Raw genomic sequence first — 27,660 nt, 5'->3', positions numbered from 1 at the left:
GAATCATTTTGTAATACTGCAAAATCTTTTTTTTCCAACTATGGATTTAGCTGAGCTTGCTTTGTATATATGCGCACACACATGCATATAATATTATATATACATATATATATTTATATATAATATACATATATATAGATGCTATGGTTCACAATTCATGGAGTGGGCAGTTCATTGAGTACCTGCTCTTTAAAAGGTACAGTCATCCTAATGACTTAGTTGACTTTAATTCAAGGTTTCCTATTCATTTTCTGGAAAGCAGCTGCAAGGAGAGAGCTATTCTTGGAGCATTAGTCTGCACCCTACCCCTATACCTGAAACTCTATTGGAACTGTGGAAACGGGGGGCAGTGGCTTCACCCTACATCTTTCTCTGCCTTTACTGGGAACATCTGGCATTCACCAGGACCGTGACAGGGACTGGCATTGCTCCTGAATAAATCCTCTTGGCCATAATGACTAGAGGCTTAGATCCTCTGGTTTAATCTAAATTGCACCTTCTGATTGGATTAGATATTATTCTTTCATTTCCGTTACAGGAGGTCTAAAGAATTATAACTTTTTGAAAAATGTAAACAGTGTATCTGCATAACGTCTTAAAAGTGAAAGAAATGTATTCATGTGTTATTTTGCAATAGCTCTGTGAGTTAGGCAGTGCAAAGATGATAAATTCTCAAGAGGAGGAAGCAGAGGCACACTGACTCCAAGACGGGCAATATTTAGCACTCTTCCTTCTCTATCTTGCTACCTTGCTGAATGAACTCCTTCCACACTGGTTTTCTCCTATTTCTGAGTTCCTCAACTGATTGACCGTTCCCTCCCACCTCCAGGCAGTTCGCAGCTGAGAAACTGAGTCTCCCTTTGGCAGTTGCCGATTTTCTTTATTCTTTTGAAGGGAATGGAAAGAGGATATCTGTTCTGATTTTTTTTTTATGTTTATTTATTTACTTTGAGAGAGAGCGTGCGAGCGGGGGAAAGGGGCAGAGGGAGAGAGAGAATCTTAAGCAGGGCTCCACACGCAGTGCAGAGCCTGAGTGGGGCTAGATCTCACGAACCCTGGGGTCATGGCCTGAGCCGAAATCAAGAGTCGGCCACTTAACTGAATGAGCCACCCAGGCATGCCTCTTCCGATTTTTTTTTTTTTTTAGTGTTAATTTTTAATAGGTAAATTCAGACTGATAGGCCTGCCAGTTCAGCAGCACATTCACTGTATAGATGGCATAGCAAAAAACTATTGCCTCCAAGTGTTTCTGTGAAAGCATCATGGGAAATACAAGGCTGTGGCTTTTGTATTAACAGTGTTGTGGTCAAGAAATGGACTATGAGGTAGAACCTATCCAAATTACTGAGATAACTGTAGGCTTCTTTTCCCGGAGAAGTTTCTGGCGTATACTAAAGAAAGTTAAAATCCCTGCTGTCCCCCAACCCCCATAATTTCTAGCTGAGGCCAAGATTCTTTTGGTCTGGACACAGTTGAAATCATCAATACAGTTTGTGAATAATACTTTCCCACGAATGAAAAAAGCAATGACTAAAATTTTAGATCTGTATAATTTGGCCAAACCATACAAATGATTTCCATATACAAAGGAAGGCTTTGTGATGAATAAACTATAGTTTTAATAATTTTCGTCCGACACATTAGGTAGTGTATCGATATATTATTTCTGCCTCTCTACCTTTTCTCTTGAATCATGTCTATTAAATTAAAAGTGAAATGGAGATAATTATCTGAGTAATTTCACAAAACTTTCCCACTAAGTGAGACAATTTTAAAAATGAAGAAGGGGCTCCTGGGTGGCTCAGTTGGTTAGGTGTCCGCTTTGGCTCAGGTCATGATCTCATGGTCCGTGAATCCCAAATAGTAGTAGCATAGAATAATCTAGCATTTCATTGTCTTCAGTAACTAACCATCATACATCTACCATTAATTACTATGAAAGGGGGAACCCGGCTGGCTCAATCTGTAGAGCGTGTGACTCTTGATCTTGAGGTTGTAAATTCGAGCTCCATAGTGGGGAGAGAGCTTACTTAAAAAAAGAAAAAAGTTTAAAAGCTAGATCTAGATTTTTATGTTTGAAATACAACATTACAAACAAAACCAGCTATATATAGTATTTTCCGAGTGCCAGAAACTGTTCTAAGTGCTTTTCTGATTTTACCCTCAAGATGAATGCTAAGAATGAATCCTAACATGCATGTACTATTATTATCTCCCTCTTACAGTTGAGGAAACTGAGGCACAGAGAGGTTAAATGACCTGCCCAATGGCACACAGCCATTAAGCATAGAGCTAGGTTCCAATCTAGGCAGCCTGAGTACAGCATGCATGCACTTAACCATTACACTCTTTACCAATTCTGGCTTTAAAATGCAGAAATATTCATGGGTGCCTGGGTGGCTCAGTTGGTTAAGCGTCTGACCTTAGGTCATGATTTCATGGTTCATGGGATCGAGCCCCAGGTCAGGCTCTGTGCTGACAGCTTAGAGCCTGCTTCAGATTCTGTGTCTTCCTCTCTCTTTGCCCCTCCTCCACTCACTCTCTCTCTCTCTCTGTAAACATTAAAAAAGAATGAAATGGAGATAATTATCTGAATAATTTCACAAAACTTTCCAGCTAAGAGACAATTTTAAAAATGAAGAAGGGGCAAGCAGGTGGCTTGGTCAATTAAGCATTCACTCTCTGCTCAGGTCCTGATCTCCCAGCAGGCAGCCTGCTAGGGATCGTCTCTCTCCCTTTCTCTGCTCCTCCCCGACTCATGCGCACGCACTCTCTCTCTCTCTCTCTCCCTTAAAATAAATAAATAAAAAATAAAAGTGATGAAGACAAAATATTCTAAAATACCTTTCTTAATTTTCTTAGTTTGTGAGTAGACCCACCTTAGCAGTAAACTGTGGAAGCAATTGTTCTCTGTGAACAGTGTTTTGGACGCTGCCATTGGCCTGCTAACCTGACAACTGGCCCTTAGTCAACAGTTTCGAATGATACTTTTTGTGAGTAGGAAATAGAATTTAAACTTGAAACTGGCTGGAAGGGTTCAACTCTACTATAAGTCAGTTTTATTTATTTATTTATTTATTTTCTTTTCAACGTTTTTATTTATTTTTGGGACAGAGAGAGACAGAGCATGAACGGGGGAGGGGCAGAGAGAGAGGGAGACACAGAATCAGAAACAGGCTCCAGGCTCTGAGCCAGCAGCCCAGAGCCCGACGCGGGGCTCGAACTCACGGACCGCGAAATTGTGACCTGGCTGAAGTCGGACGCTTAACCGACTGCGCCACCCAGACGCCCCTATAAGTCAGTTTTAAAACATGACTTCAATGGCTTTGGAAATTGGTCTCATAGTTTTCTTGCTCTCAGTGACACTTGGTTTAGTGTTCTCTTTTGTTTCCTGGTGCCACAATCTTCCATTTATTGAGATAATTTCTCCAACTCGCTGTATTTACACAAAAATCCTGACCCACTGGGTTTTTCATTTTTAACCACTCAGTCACCATCTTTCTGAAATACAGTCATTCAAAAGAATGAAGGTCATGTACCAGTGTGTTAATGGGAATCCTGTGAGTTGCCTATTCTGTTGGTCTGAGGCTGGAGGCACGTTATCTGAAAGCATTGAACTTGTGCTACCTGAAAGGTCTATAAATCAACGTGGTCTATCTTGCCTTGTCTGGTAAGACGGGTGGATCCCATTTGCACAGATGTTCCTTCTCTCCCTCTCTCTCTTTTTTTCCCCTCTAAGAAGGAAATAAAATATATAGGCCCATTAATCTGCACAGGTCAGCCTCTTTGATAGGGCACATTCTTGGAAAAGGTAAAGTTCAATTGTGTATGATACACAAAAAGGGGGGCAAAATGCTCAGTCCTTTTCACTTTTAGTAATTATAAAGACCTAACTACTAATGAAGCCATAAAACTTGTTTATCTTAGGCTATCCTGAAATTTAAGAAAAGATAATGTATGTTTCTAAAATTACTCCAGTGGGCTTAATTTGGGTTTAAATACTGGGCATAGATAGAAGGCCTAAGAGGAAATAACTGCCAAGGTTTAGAGGACAACACATACTTTTATTTTTGTAAGGGGGCATTTTGCATAAAAGCTGTTTGATAGACAGCTTATTTTTGGAGCAAAACACTGAGGTTCCATTTAGTATATTTAATATTTACACGTTCTTTTGAAGTATTTTCAAGAAACGACACCAAAAACAAAAAACACAAAAAAAAAACAAAAAAGAGACAAAGCTAATGAGCCGTGGAAATAGCCATTTATTTGATTAAAAAATATGACCAACAGAACCAGACTCAAGACTGAGTTTAAAAACAAATGTGGCATTCCACATAGACACATTTTTAGCATGCAAATTAATATTCCTTTTTGAATCAGTTTTTCTCATCAGCCGTTTCTCATCGTCTCTCTTTTTAGAAGTTAACCTGTTCGTATGATGACTGAAGTGAGCCAAAGAGCTGAAGGTATTCACATGAGAAGAACAGTTTCTAACATTATTTTAAGCAGGAGGGTTAATGCTGAATGAAGGGGTGATGAGGGACCTCCTTGCAGTTTGCTCTCACTGAACAGACACAGGAACAACAGCAGCCGAAAGGACACTCACTTTGGTATCCACAGAAGTAAAACCAGCGGGTAGACTTAGCTCACAATAACAGGTGCATAAAATACAAACGAAGGTTTCTCATCATATGTGAAGGTAGCAGCATAAAACGAAATAAGACTCATTAGCTATTCTTTAGAAGCGCTTCCTGGACTTCCCCCCCCCCCCCCCCCAAACTCAGAATTTTCTAGTCCATTTCTAAAAAGTTTGTTTAAAGACGACTGGTACAGCTGGGTGTGAATTCACAGCTGTTTCATGTCCCAGTGCTTTCAAGGAATCCTGCTAATTGTTTTCCAAAGCCAATTTAAATTGCCTTATCAAGCCACAGGAACTCCAAATGTTGATTGGACTGAGGATGTAGCCACAACCTCTATAAATCACAAAACGAATTCTTTCTCCAGGCATTCTGGACAAAGCAATGTAGTGACTGTTCAAAATTTAAATACAGAGTTGTCAAGTGGAAACGAGCAGTTATTTGAGGAGAGAAGAGGCAAAAAAGAGTGTTGAGCGTTTTGAAGAGTACCTCAACGGGCATCTGGAAATAGTCACACAAAGGGGAACATTTTCAGAGAGAGCATCTACAGAGATTTTTGTCAACAGCTAGGGATTTTTAGGAGTTAGAAATCATTCTTTTCTTCTTAACTTCTTTTTCCTCAATTGGGCTATAAATATCCTGCGAGACGTGTGTTTCAAGTGGCATGGCTCAAATGTGCGTGTTTAGGCTACATCTTAGGGAGCATGAAGGGCGATTTAGCAATGAACTAGAATGCACAGGACTAATGAATGTTACTGTATGTAGCTTTTTCCTAGAGCTCTTTTCCAATAAAAACATGTCAGTGACAGATAATTGCAAGCAGGCCAGTACGTGACAAGCGAATGGGGATTGCCTATATGCACTTAATAATACCTGGAAAATAAAAAGAAAGAAGGCAAATAAATACAATTCAGATAACCTTATGAATGCCACACAAGTAAATCATGAAGATTAGCGAACAAAACACTGGACAAAGAGTTTGAAACAAAAGGCAAGTTTCTCAGCTGACAAGATTAAATTTTTTATTTCCCTATAAAAAGGAAACATCAGAAAGAGTTATCTTCTTGAAACAGAACGTTCCAAACGGGAGCTGGGGGAAAACAAACAAACAAACAAACAAACAAAAACGACGGTATTTTAATTCACGCTGCAATCTGAAATTCTGCCCGATCTTGCTGTATTTTATAACTTCCCAATATTCTTTAAAGGCTGAAAATAAAATGAAGAGAGGTAGATATACTGAGTGAAAGATTCTGATTTTAATAATATGAATCGGGAAACAGCAGAGAAAACAACAGTCACACATTGCCTTTACACTTCCCCATAGAAGCTATAACTGGCGCACTAAAAGGCACCGGAGTCTCTGTGGCGCAATCGGTTAGCGCGTTCGGCTGTTAACCGAAAGGTTGGTGGTTCGAGCCCACCCAGGGACGGCTCCGTCTTTTGCGGGCTTGTCGCCGGTACTTTTGCACAATTGTTGGAGTTCAGACCTACAGACGACTCTGAGGTGGATATCCGGGGGTCGAGGGAAAAGAAACCGCCCAACTCACTTCACCGCCCACCCTGCGTGCGGCTCTTCAGCTTCCGGGAGCGCTGGCGGCCCCTCCCCCAGCCGTCCCCTGCTGGAGACGGGCAGGTGGGCTCTTCCTGCCGTTCCCCGGGGTCGGCGGGAGGGTCCAGCGCCTTAAAGCCCGCGCCTACTTTCACTTGCGATCTCCCAGTTCCCAAACTCAGGCCGCTGGGTGCCCAAAGGAGCCCTCGTCCTCCTCGCTCATTTCCTGAAGCTCAGGCCGCACAAGTCCCTTCCCTGCCTCGCCAGGCTCCCGCGGGCTCCGAGCGGACCGACAGACTCTGGCGGCGAGCGCCGAGAGCGCGCAGAGCCCGGGCGGGCCCCTCAGCCGCGCGCGCGCGCGCGCGCGCGGCCGCGTCCGGGGCTCGAACCCGCCTCCGCAGCTCCGAGCGGCCCCGGAGGCCCCGGCGGCGGGAGCGCGGCCCGAGCTGCTCTCCTTCTGCTTCAGGACCCCTGAAATGTCAGAGGTCGCGTGCATGTATGTATTTTAAAAGGTGCCAAGTTCAAGCTGCACATTGATTTAAAACTCTTCACGGTTTTTAACACTAATGTTGAATTGTGCGTGCAACGTTGGTCTCTTCTCCGTCCGCGTAAAGCATAAACTCCCGTAAAATAACTTCAACGTTGACTCTTCCTGGTACTGGTGAATTCAGAAATGTTTGTTCTAAAGCCTTTGAGGGGGCTCGATCGTAGGCGCATTTATGTATTACATTTTACTTTTTATACTCAAGGGCCAGAATTTTATAGAGGATGGAAAGGACCTGCCACATTTCCCAAATATTCGGAAAGGGAGCAAACCTGCTTTTTGGTTTTGTCTTTTAACAGCTGTGTGACTGTGGTAAACTTAAAAAAAAAATTATGAGAAAGATTCAAAGTGAAACTGCTAACATATTTTGCTTCGATAAGCATATACGATGTAGTTCACCAAATGCAAAGTCCTCTGAAAATAGTTACCTTGTACTTCATTCTCTAAATATATGCTGCCTTTCAGAAGTAATCATAGTTTCTTCATAATTATTGTCTTGGGTCTAGATTACAGAAATGTGAAGGATGGTTCTGGAGAAAAGGGATGTTTTATTCCCGCAAATGAATAGTTACGCTCTTCTTTGTATTTTCAGGTGTACATGTTAATTAGGGCTCACATTTAGTGAGTGTTCAGTCCTGGCCAGTCACTGCTCTGAGTGCTTTCATGGAAGAAAGTGCGATCCTTACAACAACCCTTCCAGGTAGGTCCTACTGTTGCCACTGTACAGATGAGCTACCGGAAGCAAGGTGCGGTGGGCCGATTTGCCTGAATCTGCAGTTAGTCACTAGCGTGGTGCAGATTTGAACCCAGGCAGTCAGGCTCCAGAGCCCGTGCTCCTCACTGTTGTACTATACTTCTCCTTCTGACTTAGAGCTCCTTGATTAATTAGTTAATTTAAAACCAAAGGTGATATTTTTAATGAATTTTTATGACGTTTCATTAACATTTTGTTCCAGAGTTCATGAAGGAAAAAAGAAACCCATCGAACATTCATGGAATACTAAAGGGCATTGTTAAATTGCACATTCATCGTGCTGCTTCGTTTTACTGAAATGAAAACTGGGTAGGAACAGGAAATCTTAATGTGAAATGGATCTTTGGGAAACAATTTGATAGCATTTCCTTGGAGAAGGCCAGATTAGAAACAAAGACAGGCTGGAATAGCCCGGGCAAAATAGGGAAGAAAGATAGAAAGAAGAATAGATTCAAGCAATGGGGGCTAATGTGCAGCCTAAGGATTCTTGGACTGATGTTTGGCCTTTGGGATATACCCATGCAGACCCCGATTTCGGGACACTTTGGGGAGATAGCACCACGGTTTGCCCTGGACAGGTGCCTAGGCGGCCGTTTTAAATTTGATCCTAAAATTTTTTCCGTATGTTCAATCTCATCCTATTTCGGGGATTAATAGGATTTAGAGGCCAGAAAGTAAAGAGGAGGGATTAAATGAGAATGGAGGCGGGGCAAGGAGTGCAAAACTGCCCTCTAATGTAAGTAGTTGATTTTATTATGTAGGCAAGTGCTTAGTGCATTTCCTTGTACTCGCTGTTGCATACAGAGAAGACAGGTGGGAAGCCTTTTAGAAAAATCGCTTAAATATTTATGGAGAAATTGGCTTTGTAAAATTTCAGTGTGTACTGCTTATAGATGTTGCAATTCATGCTACTTCTGGGGAGCGTTACTTGGTTTTCAGTGTCTTGGTTCTGTGATACCAGAAATGTGTCGAGATATTCAGATCATTAATTGAAGACTGAAGAGCCTTTAACAGTCTATGTCGAGCATCTGAATATGTAAATATGTTTCTAATATTGTTATCAAACAGTTGTATACTTAAACTTCATGTATAAAGTATGAGAAAAACTCACTAAAATAATGCAGTAAAAGGTGAACATAGGTGCTGTGGCTTACAAACTTATTAGAGCAGGTGAGATTCAGGTAACTTGTAATAAATAATAATTTAAAATATTTTTTATATCACCGCATTTCTTTAAATAATGGAGGTCAGGAGGAAGCCACGTGGGTACTATGTCTCTGTTTTCATTTCTAACACCTGTGTCTGATGTCATACGATACAAGGTTTGGGGGGGGAAAACTTTTAAACTGCCAAAGAAACACAAATGCCTTATTTCTGCATACATGATACATCATAATGAGTAATGCCAACATGATTTTTAATTTTATTTCTCGGAATTTTGCTGGGCTTGAGGCCTAAAAAATTCAACTTATAGCTATAGCCGGCGGAGCAGGAATAAACTGGTGGTAGGATAAACTATAATACGTTTAGCTAGAAAATAGTTTAAGAAGTTGAAACCTTTTAAATAACTAAGAATGTTGATTGTATCGGGGCAGGGCGCCTGGCTGGCTTAGTGGAAGGAGCATGCAACTCTTGAGCTCAGGGTTGTGAATTCAAACCCCACCTTCGGTGTAGCGATTACTTAAATAAAAAGAACAGTTTCCCATTCCTGTTAAAAGAATGTTAATTTTATCAGCCGCAGAAAGTCATTAAAAATTGTTTAGACTCATATACCCTAAGAAAACTCTTAAAACATAATTTTAAAGGAAACTCTTTGTAACCTACGTCTTGATTAATAAATAGAATAATTATCAACATCCCAGAGACTCCCCCCTTGTTCTCCTCCCAGTCACCAAACTATAACTTTTAAATTGCAAACATACGGATTCTCAGGTTACAATGAGCATTTTACGTTGTCTTAGATCGGGAGTCAAAAATAAATTTACTACTAACGCTATCAGATGAGTACTTACACGTGAAGATCAGGAGAAATAATAGAAATTGAAAATCAGTTTTCCATGCCTGCTCACTTTTGATCCACCATCGACGATTAACTTGGTAAGAATAAATTTGTGCTATTAAGGTGGAAAATATGGGAAATTTACTATCTATTTGAAGTTTTGAGTTTTGTCTGTAAGCAAATAAAAACGGCTCCTACCCCCACCTATTTAAAACCATGAGGGGCGCCTGGATGGCTCAGTCGGTTGAGCGTCCGACTTCAGCTCAGGTCACGATCTCGCAGTCGGTGAGTTCGAGCCCCACGTCAGGCTCTGGGCTGGTGGCTCAGAGCCTGGAGCCTGTTTCCGATTCTGTGTCTCCCTCTCTCTCTCTGCCCCTCCCCCGTTCATGCTCTGTCTCTGTCTCAAGAATAAATAAACGTCAAAAAAAAAAAAATTAATAAAACCATGAAACATGGGGCACCTGGCTGGCTCAGTCGGGGGGGAGGGGGTGGTAAGGGGGTGGGGAGCATGGTGGGACTCTTGACCTTGGGATTGTAAATTCGAACCCCATGTTGGGTATAGAGATTACATAAAAATAAAATCTTTAAAAATATGAAACAATAATAACCTAGAAATTACTATGACATTTATGTTAATCAAAATTTTACTTTTGAAAACAAATTAAAAAAATAAAATAAAAATTTGAAAAACAATAAATTTTAAAACCAAAATGAGATTTGAGATTAAAAGTGCAGAAAGAAGATGACGCAGTAGTTTTCAAAATAATTTATTCTAAAATCTCAAGGATCCAGAGGCCTCTGTTGGAGGAAAACACATAGTCATCCTGTTATTTGGAAACTATAAATAACTATAAAGGAAAATCTAATTTGTGTGGGGAAAAAAAGCCATGTTTAAAGCTGTGGAAAGTTCAGTTTTTAATACCACTAAGGAGAGGCTTCGCAGAAAGGGTCAGCATGTAAGAATCCAGAGCAAAAATTTTGCTTTCTTTCTTCAAAGAAAATTCTTCATTGTTATCAAAGTAGTGTATGTATAAGGTTATAATAATAAATATGTGTAGAATTTACTATGTGATATTTACTATATACTATCTAATAGAAATCATAAATAAGATAAAACATGCAATACTTATGGAAGTAGTGAAATAAATTATGGTATATTATTTAGACATTAGAATACTATATAGCCATTTACATAATATTTTTCAGGAAAAAGGCCTTTGGACAATGTTAAAGTATAGAATCAGGTATAAAAAGTTAGATACAAAAACTGTCCAAAAAGCATGATCCTAATTCTGTAATGAGACTAAATTACCTACATAGGTGATCTCTAAATATTTCTTGATGGTGAATGAAATACACCAAAAGAAGATTATTAGTGATTTTTCTTTTTTATACTTTACTGTCCAAATTATCTGTAATAAGCTTGTATTCTCTTATTTGTTAAATAACATGTTTATAATATAAAATAATACCTGAACTCATACTATGTATACAATTTTGAATTCTACTTTTCTCTCTTAAAACTAACACTGAGGAGATTAGGGAGCTCATATATAAACCTTTGTGTACACGATCAAATGATTTTCAACAGGAGTTCACAGACCATTCGAGGGAGAAAGGACAGTCTTTTTAACAAATGTTGTGGAGAAAACTGGATTTCCACATGCAAAGAATCAAGTTGGGTCCTTCCCTTACATCATATACGAAAATCAACTCAAAATGGATCAAATACCTACAGGTAAGATCTAAAATTATAAAACTCTTAGAAGAAAACATAGGGGAAATCTTCATGACCTTGAATTTGGCCGTGATTTCTTGGATATGACAACAAAAGCACAGGCAACAATTTAAAAGTAGATAAAATGGACTACATCAGAATTAAAAACTTCTGGCAAATGAATGACACTATCAACTGAGTGAAAAGGCAGCCCATGGAATGGGAGAAAATATTTGTAAATAGTATATCTGTTAAAGGGTTAATATCTGGGATATATAAAGAACTTCTACAACTCAACAATAAAAAGCAAACAACTCAAAAGTGGACACAGCAGTCAAGTAGACATTTCTGTAAACAAGATCTACAAATAGGGCACCTGGGTGCCTCAGTCGGTTGAGCGTCTGACTTCGGCTCAGGTCATGATCTCGCGGTTCGTGAGTTCAAGTCCCGCATGGGGCTCTGTGCTGACAGCTCAGAGCCTGCGGCCTGCTTTGGATTCTGTGTCTCCCCCTCTCTCTGCCCCTCCCCCACTCACGCTCTGTCTCTCACTCTCAAAAATAAACAAAACATTAAAAAAATTAAATAAACATAAAAAAAAAAGAAGATCTACAAATGGCCAGTAAGTCCATGAAAAGAAGCTCAACATCAGTAATCATTAGAGAAATGCAAATCCAAACCACAGGGAGATATCACGTCACCTACATTAGGATGGCTACCGTTAAAAAACAACAGAATAATAACTACAAGCTGTAAATAAATAACAAGTGTGGGTGAGGACATGGAGAAATTGGAATTCATGTGCATTGCTGGTGGGAATGGAAGGTGATACGGTCACTATGGAAAACGGTGTGGTGGTTCCTCAAAAAATTAGAATTACCATAAGGTCTGGCAATTCTATTTCTTGATACATAACCAAAAGGTTTGAAAAGAGAAGTATTTGTACACCCATGGTCATAGTGGCTAAAGTGTGGGTATAGAGTTTTAGTTTTGCAAGATGAAAAGAGTTTTGGCGACTGCTAGTACAACAATGGGAATGTCCTTAACAATACACTTAATATGATAAAGATGTTAAGTTTTGCGTTCTGTATATTGTAACCATAATTAAAAAAAATTTTTAAATTATTTTGAGGGGTTGTGTTCCCCCTCCTATGAAGTATATAAGACAGTAGAGTATCGATGCAGGGATAGATACGTAAAGCCAATGGGAATGATTGAAAACCCAGAACCATACTTAAAGACATTTAAACAATTTTTTGAAGATTTTATTTGAAGTCATCTCTGCACCCAGTGTGGGGCTCGAACTTACAGCCTGGAGATCAAGAGTCACACGCTCCACCAACTGAACCAGCCAGGTGCCCCAAGGATATTTAATTTTTTAAGAAGGTGGCTCCGCAGGAAAGGGGGAGCATAATTCCCCGCTCCTAAGTGTGTGCTGTGCATAGTGATTTTCTTCTAAAGAGTACAGTACGGAAAGGGATGGAGAGAGCAAGGAAAGGGCAACTTTACGGACAAACACTACCTCAGCCAGGTGATCAAAGACAACATCAATAGAGAGAAGTCATGTTGGTAGTATGTTCCCTTGATATGATGGCACTTCGCCTCTGTGGTCTTCCTTCTCCCAACCCATGATCCCAGTCTACTCATGATGAAAACATTAGACAAAGTTCAGCAGAGGCTCATGTTGTAGAATACTTGCCTGGTCCTCCTCAAAACTCAAAATCCTCAAGAGCAAGGAACGTCGGAAATTATTACAACCAAGAGGAATCTAAGGAGACAAGACAAGTAAATGTAATGTAGTATCCTAGATAGAATCCTGGATGGAAAAGGTCATTGGGTAAAATCTAAGGAAATATGAAGAAGCTATGGACTCTGGATAATAATGTGTTGATAATGGTTTATGATAACGAATGTACTATATTAACGTAAGATGTTAATAATAGGAGAAACTAGATGTGGGGTGCATGAGTACTTTGCACGATGGTCTCAATTTTTTCTGTAAATCTAAACCTGTTCTAAAAAAGTGAGACGATTAAAAAATGTAGGGTGGCCCTGCAGAACAGTGGAGAAAGGACTGAATTTTCAATATATGGTATGGGGACAATTGGTTATCTATGTAGAAAGAACGAAATTGTATTCCTACTTCACACTTCACACAAAAATTAATTCCAGATGAATCATAGACTTAAATATGAAAAATAAAGCAGTTATGTTTTTAGAAGATAATGCAGATAAAAATCCTGTGGCCTCATGATAGGGACTTTCTTAAATAAGACACCCCCCCCAAAGACCCCCAACTCATCACAAAAGTAAAGATTGATAGATTTTTTAAAAGATTTTATTTTTAAGTAATCTCTACATCCAGTGTGGGACTTGAACTCACAACCCTGAGATCAAGAGTCACATGCTCACTGACTGAGCCAGCCAAGTGCCCCAAAGATTGATAAATTGGTTTGCATCAACATTAAGAGGTCTCTCTCTCTCTCTCTCTCTCTCTCTCTGCTGGGAAGGGAGAGGTTCTCCCCCTCCTCTCAAAAATTAAAAAAAAAAAATTAAGAACTTATGTTTATCAAAACACATTATTATTTATTTTTTTTAGCAAGCGAGAGAGAGGGAGAGAGAGAGAAGGAGTGCGAGTGGGGGAGGAGCAGAGGGAGAGGGTGAAGGAGAGAGAATCTTAAGCAGGCTCCATGCTCATTGTAGGGCCCTACGTGGGGCTCCCTCTCACAACTGTGAGATCATGATCTGAGCTGAAGTCAAGAGTCAGATGGTCAACTGACGGAGCTACCCTGGCACCCCTCAAAAGACGTTATTGAAAGAGCGAAATGGCAAGCCAAGAGTTATAATTCATAAAACCAACATTGGAATCATATGTAGATTAAAAGTCATATGTAGATTTAAAAAGAAGAGAAATACCTAATAGAAAAACAGTTAATAGATATGAACAGGAAAGTCAAGTGGCCAATAAACATCTGAAGAGATTATTTCATTAGTAATCAGGAGACTGTAAATTACATTTGGAGTGAGTTACCATTACACAGGCACCAGACTGGCAAACATTTTAGCCTAACACTTGCAAGAGTTGGTGGGGCGGGGGTGGGGGGGTGGGGGGGTGGGGGGGGTGGAGGGTAGACAATAATAGGAACCCTTAAACATGGCTGTATTTGGTGGAAAACAAAACTCTGGAATTATCTGGTAGAGATGGTTTGGTATCTTATTTTATTTTATTTTTATTTAAAATTTTATTTAAATTCTAGTTAAAATACAGTGCAGTATTGGTTTCAGGAGTAGGATTCAGTGATTCATCACTTACATACAACATTCAGTGCTTATCATAACAAGTGCCCTCCTTAATACCCATCACCCATCTAGGCCAGCCCCCACCCACCTCCCTCCATCAACCCTCAGTTTGTTCTCCATCATTAAGAGTCTCTCATGGTTTGCTTCCCTCTCTCTCTGTCCTTTTTTTTTCCCCCTTCCCGTATGGTCATCTGTTTTGTTTCTTAAATTCCACATATGAGTGAAATCATATGGTATTTGTCTTTCTCTGGCTAACTTATTTCACTTAGCATAATACACTCTAGCTCCATCCATGTCATTGCAAATGGCAAGATTTCATTCTTTTTGATGGCTGAGTAATATTCCAGTGTGTGTGTGTGTGTGTGTGTGTGTGTGTATCACATCTTGATCCATTCATCAGTCAATGGATATCTGGGCTCTTTCCAGAGTTTTGTTATCGTTGAAAATGCTGCTGTAAACATAAGGGTGCAGGTATCCCTTAGAATCTGTATTTTTGTATCCTTTGTTTAAATACCTAGTAGTACAGTTGCTGGATCATAGGTTACTTCTATTTTTTACTTTTTGAGGAACCTCCATACTGTTTTCCAGAGTGGCTGCACCAGGGTTATCTATTTTATGAGACTGACGCACTGCCCACTGCACCAAGAGGGCTGCTTCGTTATCTATTTTAATACAAACTTGGGTTCATTGAGCAAGTTGACACAGATCAAGTTCCTAGGGAAATGGATCCTGAGATTTGGGTGTAAGAGATTTTTGAAGATTGCTCTATGGAAAGACACCTCTGAGGGAACAAGGGGAGTGAGATTGAGCAGAGGGCAGAATTGAAATGAGACACAGTTTTAGAATCCCATGGGGAACTCTGGAGCTGAGGAAGCCTTCCCAGAATATCCCAGATCAAGGCATGGGGGCTGGGCTTTTGTACCTCCACGTTAAGTCATCATCTGATGTGGACCATCCATGGGGAGAGGCCGGAACCTTGGGTAAAACCTCTTTGTTTGGCCAAGGGAAATTCTTGAGGAATGATAAAGCTGGAGTTACCAACATCCAACATTGCCAGCAACAGCACGAATAAATGCCTTGCTCCTGAGGGTTTCTCTCCTGATCAAATTTACTTGCTTTGTATGGTCAGTTCATTCCATCTTCTCCACGATCGTGGACAGCCTCTTTTTCTGGGAAATTCACAAGAGGAAAGTTAGTGGGATGAATCATAGCCCTAACCGTTGTAGCTGGTCTTGAAGCTACAATCGATATTCGTCATCTCTGTCCTGATCCTTTGCTAGCACTTCCTCTGGTCTAGGAAGCTGGTCTCATGGAGTGATGCGGACTTCCAGCCTTGGGGGGCTGAACTCATGCTCATTGCACCCTTTGTAAGCTGTCAACTCTGCATTTCTTTGTTAACAATCAAAATTGGACAGGTGTCCCAAGAGACACCACAAGTGAGTCACCTGGCTGTGAATGCATTCCTCTCCATACCGCGTAATAGCAATCCTTCCTCCTCCTGGTAATCACAGTCAAGTACTCCTTCCAGAAAGATGACGAGTTTTCTTACCTGATGGTCTCTTGACAAAAGGAGCTTGAAGTGACCTGGAGGCAGCTATGCTTTCAGTTTAATGACAGTCTCGCTGTATCCCTTGGTGGAAGCATTCGGCTTAGGATCGTGGGTACAGGAAGTACAAATTTCTCAAGTAAGTTACTGAAAGGGATGGTAAACTGTTGACTCCTACTTATAATCCTTGGTTTTCAGACTCCTGTATTCTATGTATTGGGGACACAGTACCAAATAACAGTCATTGATTTCAGCTGTATATTACTATGTCCCATGGAGTGGCCATCCAGGGTATCATTTCCAAGCTGCCTTTGGCTTTGGCTCAGTTATGTCTTTAAGCAGCCATTCCACTCTTCTCTCAGGCCAGCAGCTTCTGGATGATGTGGTCGTGAAAGGCTAAGTTGGTCCCACGGTCATATGCCCCTCCTGTTGCAGTAGCTCAATGCAATGCCATGCCACCGTTTGAGCACCAGTCTTAGATAGGTTTTGTGGGTTGCCAAAGGGAAATCACTGCCCCTGTCGGGGTGCAAGGGGTCCAGGGTAGTCTGTTGGCCACCAGTGACCAGTTGCTATCCTTGACTGGTTGCCATATTAGGGGCTTGGTGTTAGTTTCTCTTATGGACAGAATGAAACGTTCAGCAGTGGCAGCAGCTGGCCTTGCCTTAGTGGCTGCAAGTCCGTGCTGTTGGGCCTGTGCATACATAGCCTCATCCCTAGCACCATGGCTGCTCCATTTATGAGCTCATTTGATCCGCGCTGGGGTGGCTGATGACAGATGCAGGCTGGTGTCAGCTGCCTAAGGTGTTTTGCGAGTGTCTCTTCTTTGGTGGATGTTTTCTTGTGGGAGGTAGCAGGCAATACAAAGAACTCCACTTTTCATGCCTACTACCATTTGCTGGCTCTTCCACATTCCTCTCCCCCGGACCTCCCTACCCTATTTTGTTGTCCGTTGCCACGTAAAAAGCCACACCCAAACTTAGTTATGACACTTTAGTTCTATCTCATGATTTTGCAGTCTGGCTGGGGGCCCGCCTGGGGCTCCTGTGCTGGTGTTGTGTGGGGTCTCTCACTCAGTTGCAGCGAGATGGGGCTGGGCTGGTCGTCTGGCGTCTCAGTTCTCCTCCATGTGAACACTCCATCCCGCAAGATAGCCAGAACCTCTCGTATGTTGTCTTAAGGGACAAAGAGGGAGGAAGTAGAAGCTACTTGGCCTTCTGAAAGCCTGGGTTCGCAAGTCCTGGAGCCTCACCTCTTGCATTCTGTTGAGCAGCCCCAACCCACATTCATTGGGACATTAGCTTGGTCTCCTGTTGAGTAACGGTATGTGCATGCAAGGAAGGCCAGAGTTATTAGGGTTGTCCTTGAAGAGTGGCAGCCACAGTCCATCCTCTGGCCACTTTTCATATTCCCCCCTCATATAAAATATGACTCACCCCTTCTTCCAAGACCATAAGTCTCATCTCATAACGTCTCCACCTGAATCCGGGACTTCATCATTAAAATTAGGCGTAGGCGTTGATGGGGCTTCTCAGATGTGTTTCCTTGAATGTAACATCTTAGGTATGGCTCCTCTTGCTCTAAAGAATTATAGAAGAGATAAGTTGCTTGCTCGACACTCACCCAACGATGATGAGGCAGGAACAGGCAAATCAGAATAGCCCAAAGGGGGAGATACAGCGGGTATTGCACAGTTACAGATTCATATAGTAATTTTGAAATCCAGCAGGCAACGTGTTGCCAGTCCTTCATTTAAAAAAACTTTTTTTTTCAACGTTTATTTATTTTTGGGCCAGAGAGAGACAGAGCATGAACGGGGGAGAGGCAGAGAGAGAGGGAGACACAGAATCGGAAACAGGCTCCAGGCTCCGAGCCATCAGCCCAGAGCCCGACGCGGGGCTCGAACTCACGGACCGCGAGATCGTGACCTGGCTGAAGTCGGACGCTTAACCGACTGCGCCACCCAGGCGCCCCAGTCCTTCATTTTAAACCAGTCCTGATTTGTGCGAATAGCTCCCAAACCTCTTGCCTCTACCCTGAGTCATCCTTCCTTTTCCATAATAAATGGCCTCTCTTTGAAGCTAGACAGCTTTCTTGGTCTGTGTACCGCCTGTGGAAGTCTGAGGACCCAAAGACCGTTTTTCATTACGAACAGTCTCTGTCCCTTTTGGTCCAAATGGATTCAGTTCCCTGAGAGACGTCGTGCATTTTGTTTGTATCGAATCATAATCAACTCCACTTGGCAAAAGCCATACCTGCCTTCTTTCTGAAACAGGACTGGGAAGTTGGTCTGGAACAACTTCCTTATGGTTCTTAGAAGCCCTGTTGGCTAGTTGAGAGGTACGCCCTTCGGATTCTTAGAAGGCTTTTTGTTCCGCTGGAAGGCCCTGTGACACATCACCTAAAATCTTCCTGAGCTTTCAACAAAGTGTCTCCTAGGTCCATCCTTGACCTGAACTTTACGCCGAGGCAGGTTTTACTCTCGGGGTCCTGGATTTGATTTTTTTCTTTTTCCCTCTGGGTCCGTTTCTTACCTTGAGAGGCTTTCTTCATCTGGAGAGACAGCATTGCTTTCAAACCTATTCAGTCCTGGTTTCTTTATGTTCCCTCTCAGTTCTGCATGAAAACTATACTTCCTTTTTTTCTTATCTTACTCTTCATGTACTTTTGTCATAGGCAGCTCAAAACAAAACAAAAAAAACAACAGTTGGAGCTTTTCCACCGTGCCTATAAATATCCCCAGCCGGACCCATGAGTTCCTTGGGTACCTTTTCTATTTCCCGCCTCACTGTACATGACAGTTTGACCTCTGTGTTGTGTGTGTGTTTGCACCACATACTGTTAATACAGAATACTCAGGTCCCCTTGCCTTTAGTCTCCAATGACGATTTTGTCCCTGTCTCTCAAGCCTTCACGAATGGTCTCTTTAAGGAGCTCAGCCTTCTGTTTGCCACTTGGTCCCAAAGCTAATGCGACGTGTTTTCATTTTCTGTCCAGGTAGACACCTTATTTTCAGACCCCAAGTTCCGCTTCAGTCACCTATCGTTGCGTAACACGCCACGATAAAATCCAGTGGCTTAAAACAACAGCCGTTTTACTGCATCCCTTGATTCCATGGATGGACTGGGGCTCAGCCAAGCAATACCTTTAGCGGCGTCGCCTGGGGTCTGTCATGTGTTTGCGGTCGGGTTGGCACTGGGACTAGATGCCTTGCACCGAGGCTCCTCTACGTGGCCTCTCTCTCCACCTGGCATCTCATCTTCCAGGGCCCGTCTCTCCAGCGGGGTAGCCTCGTTTTCTTCAAATGGCAGCTCAGGGCTCAAAGAGCCAGAGGGTGGAAGAAGCCAGGCTTTCTTAAAAAAAATTTTTTTTTTTCAACGTTTATTTATTTTTGGGACAGAGAGAGACAGAGCATGAACGGGGGAGGGGCAGAGAGAGAGGGAGACACAGAATCGGAAACAGGCTCCAGGCTCCGAGCCATCAGCCCAGAGCCCGACGCGGGGCTCGAACTCACGGACCGCGAGATCGTGACCTGGCTGAAGTCGGACGCTTAACCGACTGCGCCACCCAGGCGCCCCGAAGCCAGGCTTTCTTAATGTCTGGGCACAGAGGTCTCAAAATGTTGTTCCTCTGCATTCTGCTGGTCAAAAACAGTTCTCAGTTGTGCCCAGATTCACAGGGAGGGGACGCAGGCCCCTCTTGTTGATGAGTATAGCACCATGCCTGTTGAGGGCGTTAGAGAATTATCTGGGGTCTTCTTTGAGGACTTGCTACCAGGCCTTTGATCTTTTACCTTTGTAGCCCCAGACTAAGCAGCCAAGCCACTCACCGCTGCCATGAGTCTATGTATATACATTACCTTGGGCTGTGTCCCTGTCCACAGAGAGGTACCATCTGAATGAGACTCCGCCCATTGAAAGGCTTTGTCCTCATTGCTGCCTTTCAGGGTCACTCCTCAGGGGGGCAGTAGTATAGTTGGTATACATTTTTGGCTTGCACCTGAATTCTGAGCTGACCCATTGTGACTACACGCAGCCTTTTTCTTCCTTTGTCCTCCGGTCAGAAGAGACCTCCTCCCACCCCAGCTTCCCAATATGGCCATAGATGTTGACTGAGGGAGAGGCAATGCTGGTGGCTGAAATGGGGATTTAGGGCCACCTGCCCATGTGGCTTGCTTATCTCCTTTCACCCTGATCCCAGAGGTATCCCTGCCATTTTACAATGGATGGCTGTGGGGCCTGTGCAACCTTAGAACACTGGGGGTCTGCCAGAGCCCAGTTCAGGCTGGGCAGTTCTGGTCTTATGATCACTCAATGGCCTGTGGTCAGGCATTCTGTTGCCAGGGTCCCGGAGCACGTTCAAAGGTGGTTTTTAAATGATAGGCGACAATTTGCTGCCGATGGCATGGCCTTGGTCCAGAACTGTGGGGGTCTGTATTGTGAGATTCTCATTTTTGGAACTGCCATTAACTCCACAAGGCATCTTTTCCTACCAAATAATGAATGAATGAATGAATGAATGAATGAATGAATGAATGAATGAATGCCAAAAAACCAAGACTCATCTAATACCACAGGGTATGTTGAGTTGTGTAGCCCACAAGGCAAGACTACATGCATTGCAGCCCAGATTTACTGCAGGGCCCTTTCCTGCCCTAGACCCTACTCACAGCTGTTCTGACGGCCTTTTACGTCACCTAATACATAGGTAGAAATGGTGTTTTTGAGTGTTTTTGAGTCTCTAGCAGACATTTTTGCTATTTTTTTTTTTTTTTTTTTTTTTTTTTAGCGGTGGGAATTGTGAGATGCAGTACTTTGCCAGTTGCTTTCGGAAGGGACGCTTGAGACCACAGGGTTCCTTATAACTTCACCACTGGGGTGGCCCCTGAATCTCTGTGGGATTCGTTTCCCACGCTCTCTGGATCGCACAGGTGTTACCAATACCTCCGAGGTTCTTTTCCTTCTTTCTTATCTGGTCTGCCTGAGGTGATGTCATCGGTAGAGCCAACCCCGTGATGTTCTGCACAACGTCCAGACCGTCCGGGTCCCCTCTGATCATACTATGACTCGGAGCAAGAGAATGAACATCGCCCTGGAGCTAGACTGGAAACACAGTCTCATGTCTGTCCCACATGAAGGCAAAGTGCTTCTGACCTTCCTTCCTTCCTGGTGGGACGACCACCTGCCATACACCCAGGGCCGTGGTACCACTGAGGCGACTGCTTAAGAGGTCATCTTCCGGGAATCATGTGGGTTTTGTAAAGGTCGGACCAGTAAATTGAATGGAGATGTGATGAGGACCTCCACTGCGTTCTTTGGATGTTCAAGGGTGTTGTTAATCTCTGCCATTCTCCTGTCACATGATATTGTTTCTGTTTACCAGCTAGGCTGGGGGCAGGAGGGGACACTTTCAGAGTTTCTGTTTGGCTTTTCCCTCAAGGGTCCCTTTTGCCCCACAGGGCCCGGAACCAATGTGGGACTTTGTGCCAGCTGTCAAGTATATCCGTTCCGGTTCTACATTTATGCATTCAGCACTGCTGGTTCATGATGTCACAGTGCCATTTATTACCTGGGTTGTGCCAGTGCCCACTCTGCTGGGAGTAGGGGGCGGTGGGGATGGTGTGGGAGCATGATGATAATTTAGGTCTTTGGGTATTAGTGTTAATTCGGACTCGGTCTACGTCCTTGAAGTGTCTGGGAATTCCTCTTTCCCCCAGTGTACCATAGCGAATGGCTCTATGTCCCCCTGGCAGAAGGATTGGGAGAATCTTTATCTTATATACTGGACAGGAGTGATAGGATTCTTCCGCCTGGGGCCTAGTCCATTCTTCAGTCAGTGGGCTTTCAGTCTGAGTAATGACTCAGATCCAGAAACTGGGCTGAGTAATGACTCAGATCCAGAAACTGGGCAGAGTACAGCAGTTCCTTGTCGGGATGGCTACTCTCCGTCTCTAGAAGACCCATCCTCACCTTCTTTTGATTGTACCGTTTGACTACTATGCTTATTGGCTGCTCACCCATCTCGTCCCTGAGGATGCTGTGTCCTATGAAGCATCTCCTTATCTCAGTGGCTCAGACTCCCACACCTTCAATCTAACCTTTCCAGGCATTGCAGTAATTGTCCACGTTCTGGCCTCCATTACTTCAGGACTCAATCACCCAGTTGCTACCAGGGAAACCAGTTCTGTCAGAGTATCCCCAGTATCAGTCCAAGAAGTCACTACAGAAGACAGCAGGACTGCCCTTCACCCCAGTGCATTCCCTTTTTATTAAAGAGTGTCCTCTGGGCGCTGCCACTGAATATTGTCGGTGGGTAAGTCTTCTGGCCTGAAATAGTATAACCACTCTAGACCATTTTTCTGAACACCCTGAAACCTTTATTCTCCTGTTTGTTCTGGCATCTCTGGCATTTCCTCCTCAACTAATGTAGCTGTGTTTCCTACCTGATTCTCAGAGCCATCTCAGGCATCATCTCCCAGGGTGCTTGTCAGGTTGTAGGTCATAGGATCGTCCATATTGATCAGCTTTTCTTTATCCAGCTTTGTTTTCTACCCACCTTGATCTGACACCCAAAAGATCTGTCCCAAATGTATATGTATACTCTTGGCTTCTGCTGGTACATGTTAGCTTGGTCCTATGGTTCCCTTTGCCGGGCATAATCTCTTTTCTCCCTCAGCAGGCTGGGTTCTGTTATGCCTTTTAACCCTACTGATTTGTCTGATGACTAGAGGGGAGGTGGGGTTAGGTCTGAAGGGAGTGCAAGGTCTTGCAAGGCAGATGACTCTGCATCATCTTCAAACAAGGAGTGAGTGCTGGCCATTTACAGGAGGAATTGGGCCACTCCTGCAGACCCAGAGGCTGAGGAGGGAATGTAGGAAGTCAAGATGTCCTCATCCCATGCCCTAGGGCAGGCTCTGTCCCAACAGGTCCTAACTTTGGGTAGTAGATTGGCCTGGCTTGAGAATTCAACCTCTTCTGAAGCTCTGCTACTCTTATAATGAGTCCTGGGCTTGACCCTGAGACTTCTCTGGTCTCTACTCATAGGAGATGAGAGTCTCTTTATATGGTGCCAACGAGGCATGACTTTCATGCTGACACTTAATTGGTGATTAATTAACTTCCACCTTTCATTGTCCTTGCCTAGTTCTTCCATTGTCCTCAGCAGCAGCCAGTTTCATAATCCTTGTAATGACCACCTTCTCTATCTCTCAAACTCCTGAGATACTGCCTTTACCAGTGCATTCCCTCCCACCAGTAACCTACCCCCATTCACATGGTGAGCATTTTAATACTTGCACAACTACCTCAGGCTAGAGACTGTCCATGCTCTGTTTACCACCAGTTATGGGTCTTCATTGCCACCTGGCCAGAGGTTGGTGCAGCTCCAAAACTTCATTTTAAAGCCTGCTTCCTAGGACCCCTTCCAGCACTAGCCGTTGCAGGTTGGATGATCGTAGTAACCAAGATTCTGAGATTTGCACGTGCAAGTTTGAGAAATGCTCTCAGGAACAGCTCTTTTGAGGGACCAAGGGAGGTTTGGGCAAAGGGAGGAGTTGAACTGCAGTACAGTTAGCAGTAGCAGCCCCAGCTGATTCCATGGGGAGTTCTGAGGCTGAGTAGCCCATCTGAGATGGATTACATCAAGGCATGGGTGGGGGGGTGGCTGGGCCTTTGCACTCTTGTATCAACCAGCCATTGGATGTGGGCTGCCTTTGATGAAGGGGCATAAACTTAATGCAGGGCAACTTCCTTTGACTGAGGGTAATTCCAGAGGATGAATTCAACTGGAATCATCAGCCGCCAGTACTCCAAGCAGCGGACTTGAACCTGAGGGGGGTCTGGTGGGGCGGGGCATACCATCAGTGGATGCACAAGTCTAGACATTTTTTTGTGTTGTTTACTTATTTTCCCTTTTATGTTTGCTATTTATTAATTCTTCCTGTTTTCCTGAAGTCATTGCTACTTTTGCTTGCTTGCTTGCTTTCTTTCTTCTTTCTTTTAGTTATATGCTTGGTTCTTCTTTTTTTTAAAATTCCAGTATAATTTACATACAGTGTTTTATTAGCTTCACATACGACATAGTGATTCAACAATTCTACATATTTCTCAGTGCTTATCATGATAAGTGTTTTCTTAACCCCCTTCACCTATTTCACCCATCCTCCCCCCACCCACCTCCCCTCTGTATCCACCAGTTTGTTCTCTATAGTTAAGAGTGTGTTACGGGGCTCCCGGGTGGCTCAGTTGGTTAAGTGTCCAACTTCAGCTCAGGTCACGATCTAGCGATTTGTGAGTTTGAGCCCGCGTCAGGTTCTGTGCTGACCGCTCAGAGCCTGGAGCCTGCTTCGGATTCTGTCTCCCTCTTTCTCTGCCCCTCCCCCACTTGTGCTCTGTCTCTGTCTTCCAAAAATGGAGAAACATTAAAAATTTGTTTTTTAAATAGTGTGTTTCTTGGTTCATCTCTTTCTCTTTTTCCTATGCTCATTTATTTTTGTTTCTTAAATTCCACATATCAGTGAAATCATATGGTATTTGTCTTTCTCTGTCGATCTATCCATGTCGCAAATGGCAAGATTTTACTCTTTTATGGCTGAGTAATATTCCGTTGTGCATATTCACCATATCTTCTTTATCCATTCATCTGTCAATGGACACTTGGGTTGCTTACGTACTTTGGCTAATGTAAATAATGCTGCAATAAACAGAGGGGTGCACCTATCTTTTCAAATTAGTGTTTTTGTATTCTTTGGGTAAATTCTTAGTGGAATTACTACCGGGTCATATGGTAATTCTGTTTTTAATTTTTTGAGGAACGTGTATACTGTTTTCCACAGTGGCTGCACCAGTTTGCATTCCTACCAACAGTGCATGAGGGTTCCCTTTTCTCTATATCCTCACTAACACTTGTTTTTTGCTATTCTGGCAGATGTATCTCATTGCGGTTTTGATTTGCATTTCCCTGATGATGAGTAACGTTGAACACTTTTTCATGTATCTGTTGGCCATCTACATGTCTTTTTTGGAAAAAATGTCTATTCACATTCTCTGCCTGTTTTTAAATCAGATTATTTGTGTTATTGGTGTTGAGACATAACTTCTTTGTATAGTTTGGACATTAACCCGTTATTGGATATGTCATTTGCAAATATCTCCTCCCATTCAATAGGTTGTCTTCTGTTTTATTGACGGTTTCCTTTGCTGTGCAAAAGCCTTTTGTATTTTGATGTAGTCCTCATAGTTTATGTATGCTTTTGTTTCTCTTGCCCCGGGAGACATCTAGAAAAATGTTGTGACAGGTGATGACAGAAATGACTGCCTGTGCTCTCTTCTAGGGTTTATATGGTCTCAGGTCTCACATGTAGGCTCTTAATCCATTTTGAGTTTATTTTTGTGAATGGAGTAGGAAAGTGGTCCGATTTCATTCTTTTGCATGTAGCTGTCCAGTTTTCCCAACACCATTTGTTAAAGAGACTGTCTTTTTCCCATTGTATATTCTTGCCTCCTTTGTTGTAGATTAGTTGACCATATAATTGTGAGTTTATTTCTGGACTCTCTATTCTGTTCCATTTGTCTATGTGTCTATTTTTGTGCCAGTACCATACTATTTTGATTACTACAGCTTTGTAGTATATCTTGAATTCTGGGATTGTAATACCTCCAGATTTGTTCTTTTTCAAGATTGCTTTGGCTATTCAGGGCCATACAAATTGTAGGCCATACAAATTGTAGGATTATATGTTCTAGTTCTTTGAAAAGTTACATGCTTGGTTCTTATATTTTAATTAAAAAAAAAAATACTGAAATCATTTAGATCTAAACTTGCCAAACAGAGAAGAATTTTCCGCTTAATTATTTATAGGTAATGTATAATTATTGCTTGCTTTTTTTTTTACTTAAATGTTATTCAGAAGAGGTTTAAAATTTTTTTTCAAGTGGTGTATGTCATATTTTCAAAATCGATTTTATAAATTTACAGTCATATCATGGTAGTCAGAGAACATGGCCAGTATACTGTCTACTTTTGTAATTTATTAAAGTTTTCTTTGTGGGGAGCCTAGGTGGCTCAGTCGGTTAAGCGTCCAACTTTGGCTCAGGTCATGATTGAGCAGTTTGTGAGGTCGAGCCCCGCATCGGGCTCTGTGCTGACAGCTCGGAGCCTGGAGCCTGCTTCGGATTCTGTGTCTCTCTCTCTCTCTCTGCCCCTCCCCTGCTCACGCTGTGTCTCTCAGAAATAAATAAACATTAATATTGCCGAAGTTTTGGGGAACAAGAAATGAATGACAGCAAGGTGAAATGGTTCTCCTACTCAGAGCCCTCATATAACGATATTAGAAAGGCAATTAGGATAATAAAAATTTCCGTTTTGTATTTCCTGAAACGTTGACTGTTTACTCATAGATTTTAAAAATTATTGGGGCCCCTGGGTGGCGCAGTCGGTTAAGCGTCCGACTTTGGCCAGGTCACGATCTCGCGGCTCGTGAGTTCGAGCCCCGCGTCGGGCTCTGGGCTGATGGCTCAGAGCCTGGAGCCTGTTTCCGATTCTGTGTCTCCCTCTCTCTCTGCCCCTCCCCCGTTCATGCTCTGTCTCTCTCTGTCCCAAAAATAAATAAACGTTAAAAAAAAAAAAATTAAAAAAAAAAATTATTTCTGCGTAGGTATTTAGTGCTTTAACAATGAAGCAACAGTTATTTTTGTGATAAGCATGAGGGTTTCTTTATATATATATATATATATATATATATATATATATATATATATGTTTATTTCTTTCTTTATGTTGAGAGAGAGAGCACGGGAAGAGCAGAGAGGGAGGGAGAGAATCCCAAGCAGGCTCTGTGCCGACAGTGTGGAGCCCAACATGGACCTCGAGCCTGTGAACCATGAGGTCATGGCCTGCACCCAAATCAAGAGTCAGAGGTTTAACTGACTGAGCCCCCCCGCCCCCCGCCCCCCCAGGCATGAGGCTTTCTAAGGCAACATTAGATTCTGATTGGCTGAGTCAAGGTAAAGTGAATCAGCACACACACTGTGTTTCTTTGATTCGAAGCTCACGTGTATTCACTTAGCTTTTGGCCTCAATGAAATAAGCGGTGTTGAGGAAAATCGTACAGCATTTTGATTATGGTGATTTTTGTAGAAAGGAGATGGGGTGGAAGGAGGACAAGAAGTACTTTGTGGAGAACAGTGATTCCTGATTCAACTTTCAGTGTTTCAAAGCTCAGATTAAAATTTCTGAAGGCTTGGGGGCACCTGGATGGCTCGGTTGGTTAAGTGTCCGACTTCATCCCAGGTCATGATCTCATGGTTCGTGAGTTCGAGCCCCACGTCAGGCTCTGTGCTGACGGCTCAGAGCCTGGAGCCTGTTTTGGATTCTGTCTCCCTCTCTTTCTGCCCCTCCCCCATTCTCTCTCTCTCTCTCAAAAATAAACATCAAAACATTTTTTTAAAAAATTCTGAAGGTTTGTACTCTGTTTAATGTAAGTTATATTATTACGACTTGCAAATCACAACTTTTCAGTAAAATCCTGTCCTTCCTCAGCCTTCTTTTTATTATCTCTAATCTGCCTTTCTTTGAAGTTTTGTGTGCCAGGTTGCCAATGATGAAAACTATGGGAACA

The 27,660-nt window shown here is 42.6% G+C and overlaps 1 protein-coding gene and 1 non-coding gene across 2 annotated transcripts in view; both read left to right on the top strand.

The window, feature by feature from the left end:
- Nucleotides 1–27,660, top strand: part of LOC123591753 — a 101,636-nt gene that overhangs the window by 8,337 nt on the left and 65,639 nt on the right. The window contains exons 2-3 of the mRNA XM_045466440.1: nt 5,989–6,685; nt 7,326–7,433. Coding sequence (XP_045322396.1) covers nt 5,989–6,685; nt 7,326–7,342 — 714 coding nt within the window. The 3' untranslated portion in view covers nt 7,343–7,433. The remainder of the gene's footprint in view (nt 1–5,988; nt 6,686–7,325; nt 7,434–27,660) is intronic.
- Nucleotides 5,997–6,070, top strand: TRNAN-GUU. Its single transcript has one exon. It is a non-coding gene; the product is annotated as a tRNA-Asn (tRNA).

Source organism: Leopardus geoffroyi, chromosome B4 (genome assembly GCF_018350155.1).
Source record: "Leopardus geoffroyi isolate Oge1 chromosome B4, O.geoffroyi_Oge1_pat1.0, whole genome shotgun sequence".
Classification (NCBI taxonomy): Eukaryota; Metazoa; Chordata; class Mammalia; order Carnivora; family Felidae; genus Leopardus; species Leopardus geoffroyi.
The sequence above is the reverse complement of the archived record's forward strand: the minus strand, read 5'-3'. Positions and strand labels throughout refer to the sequence as shown.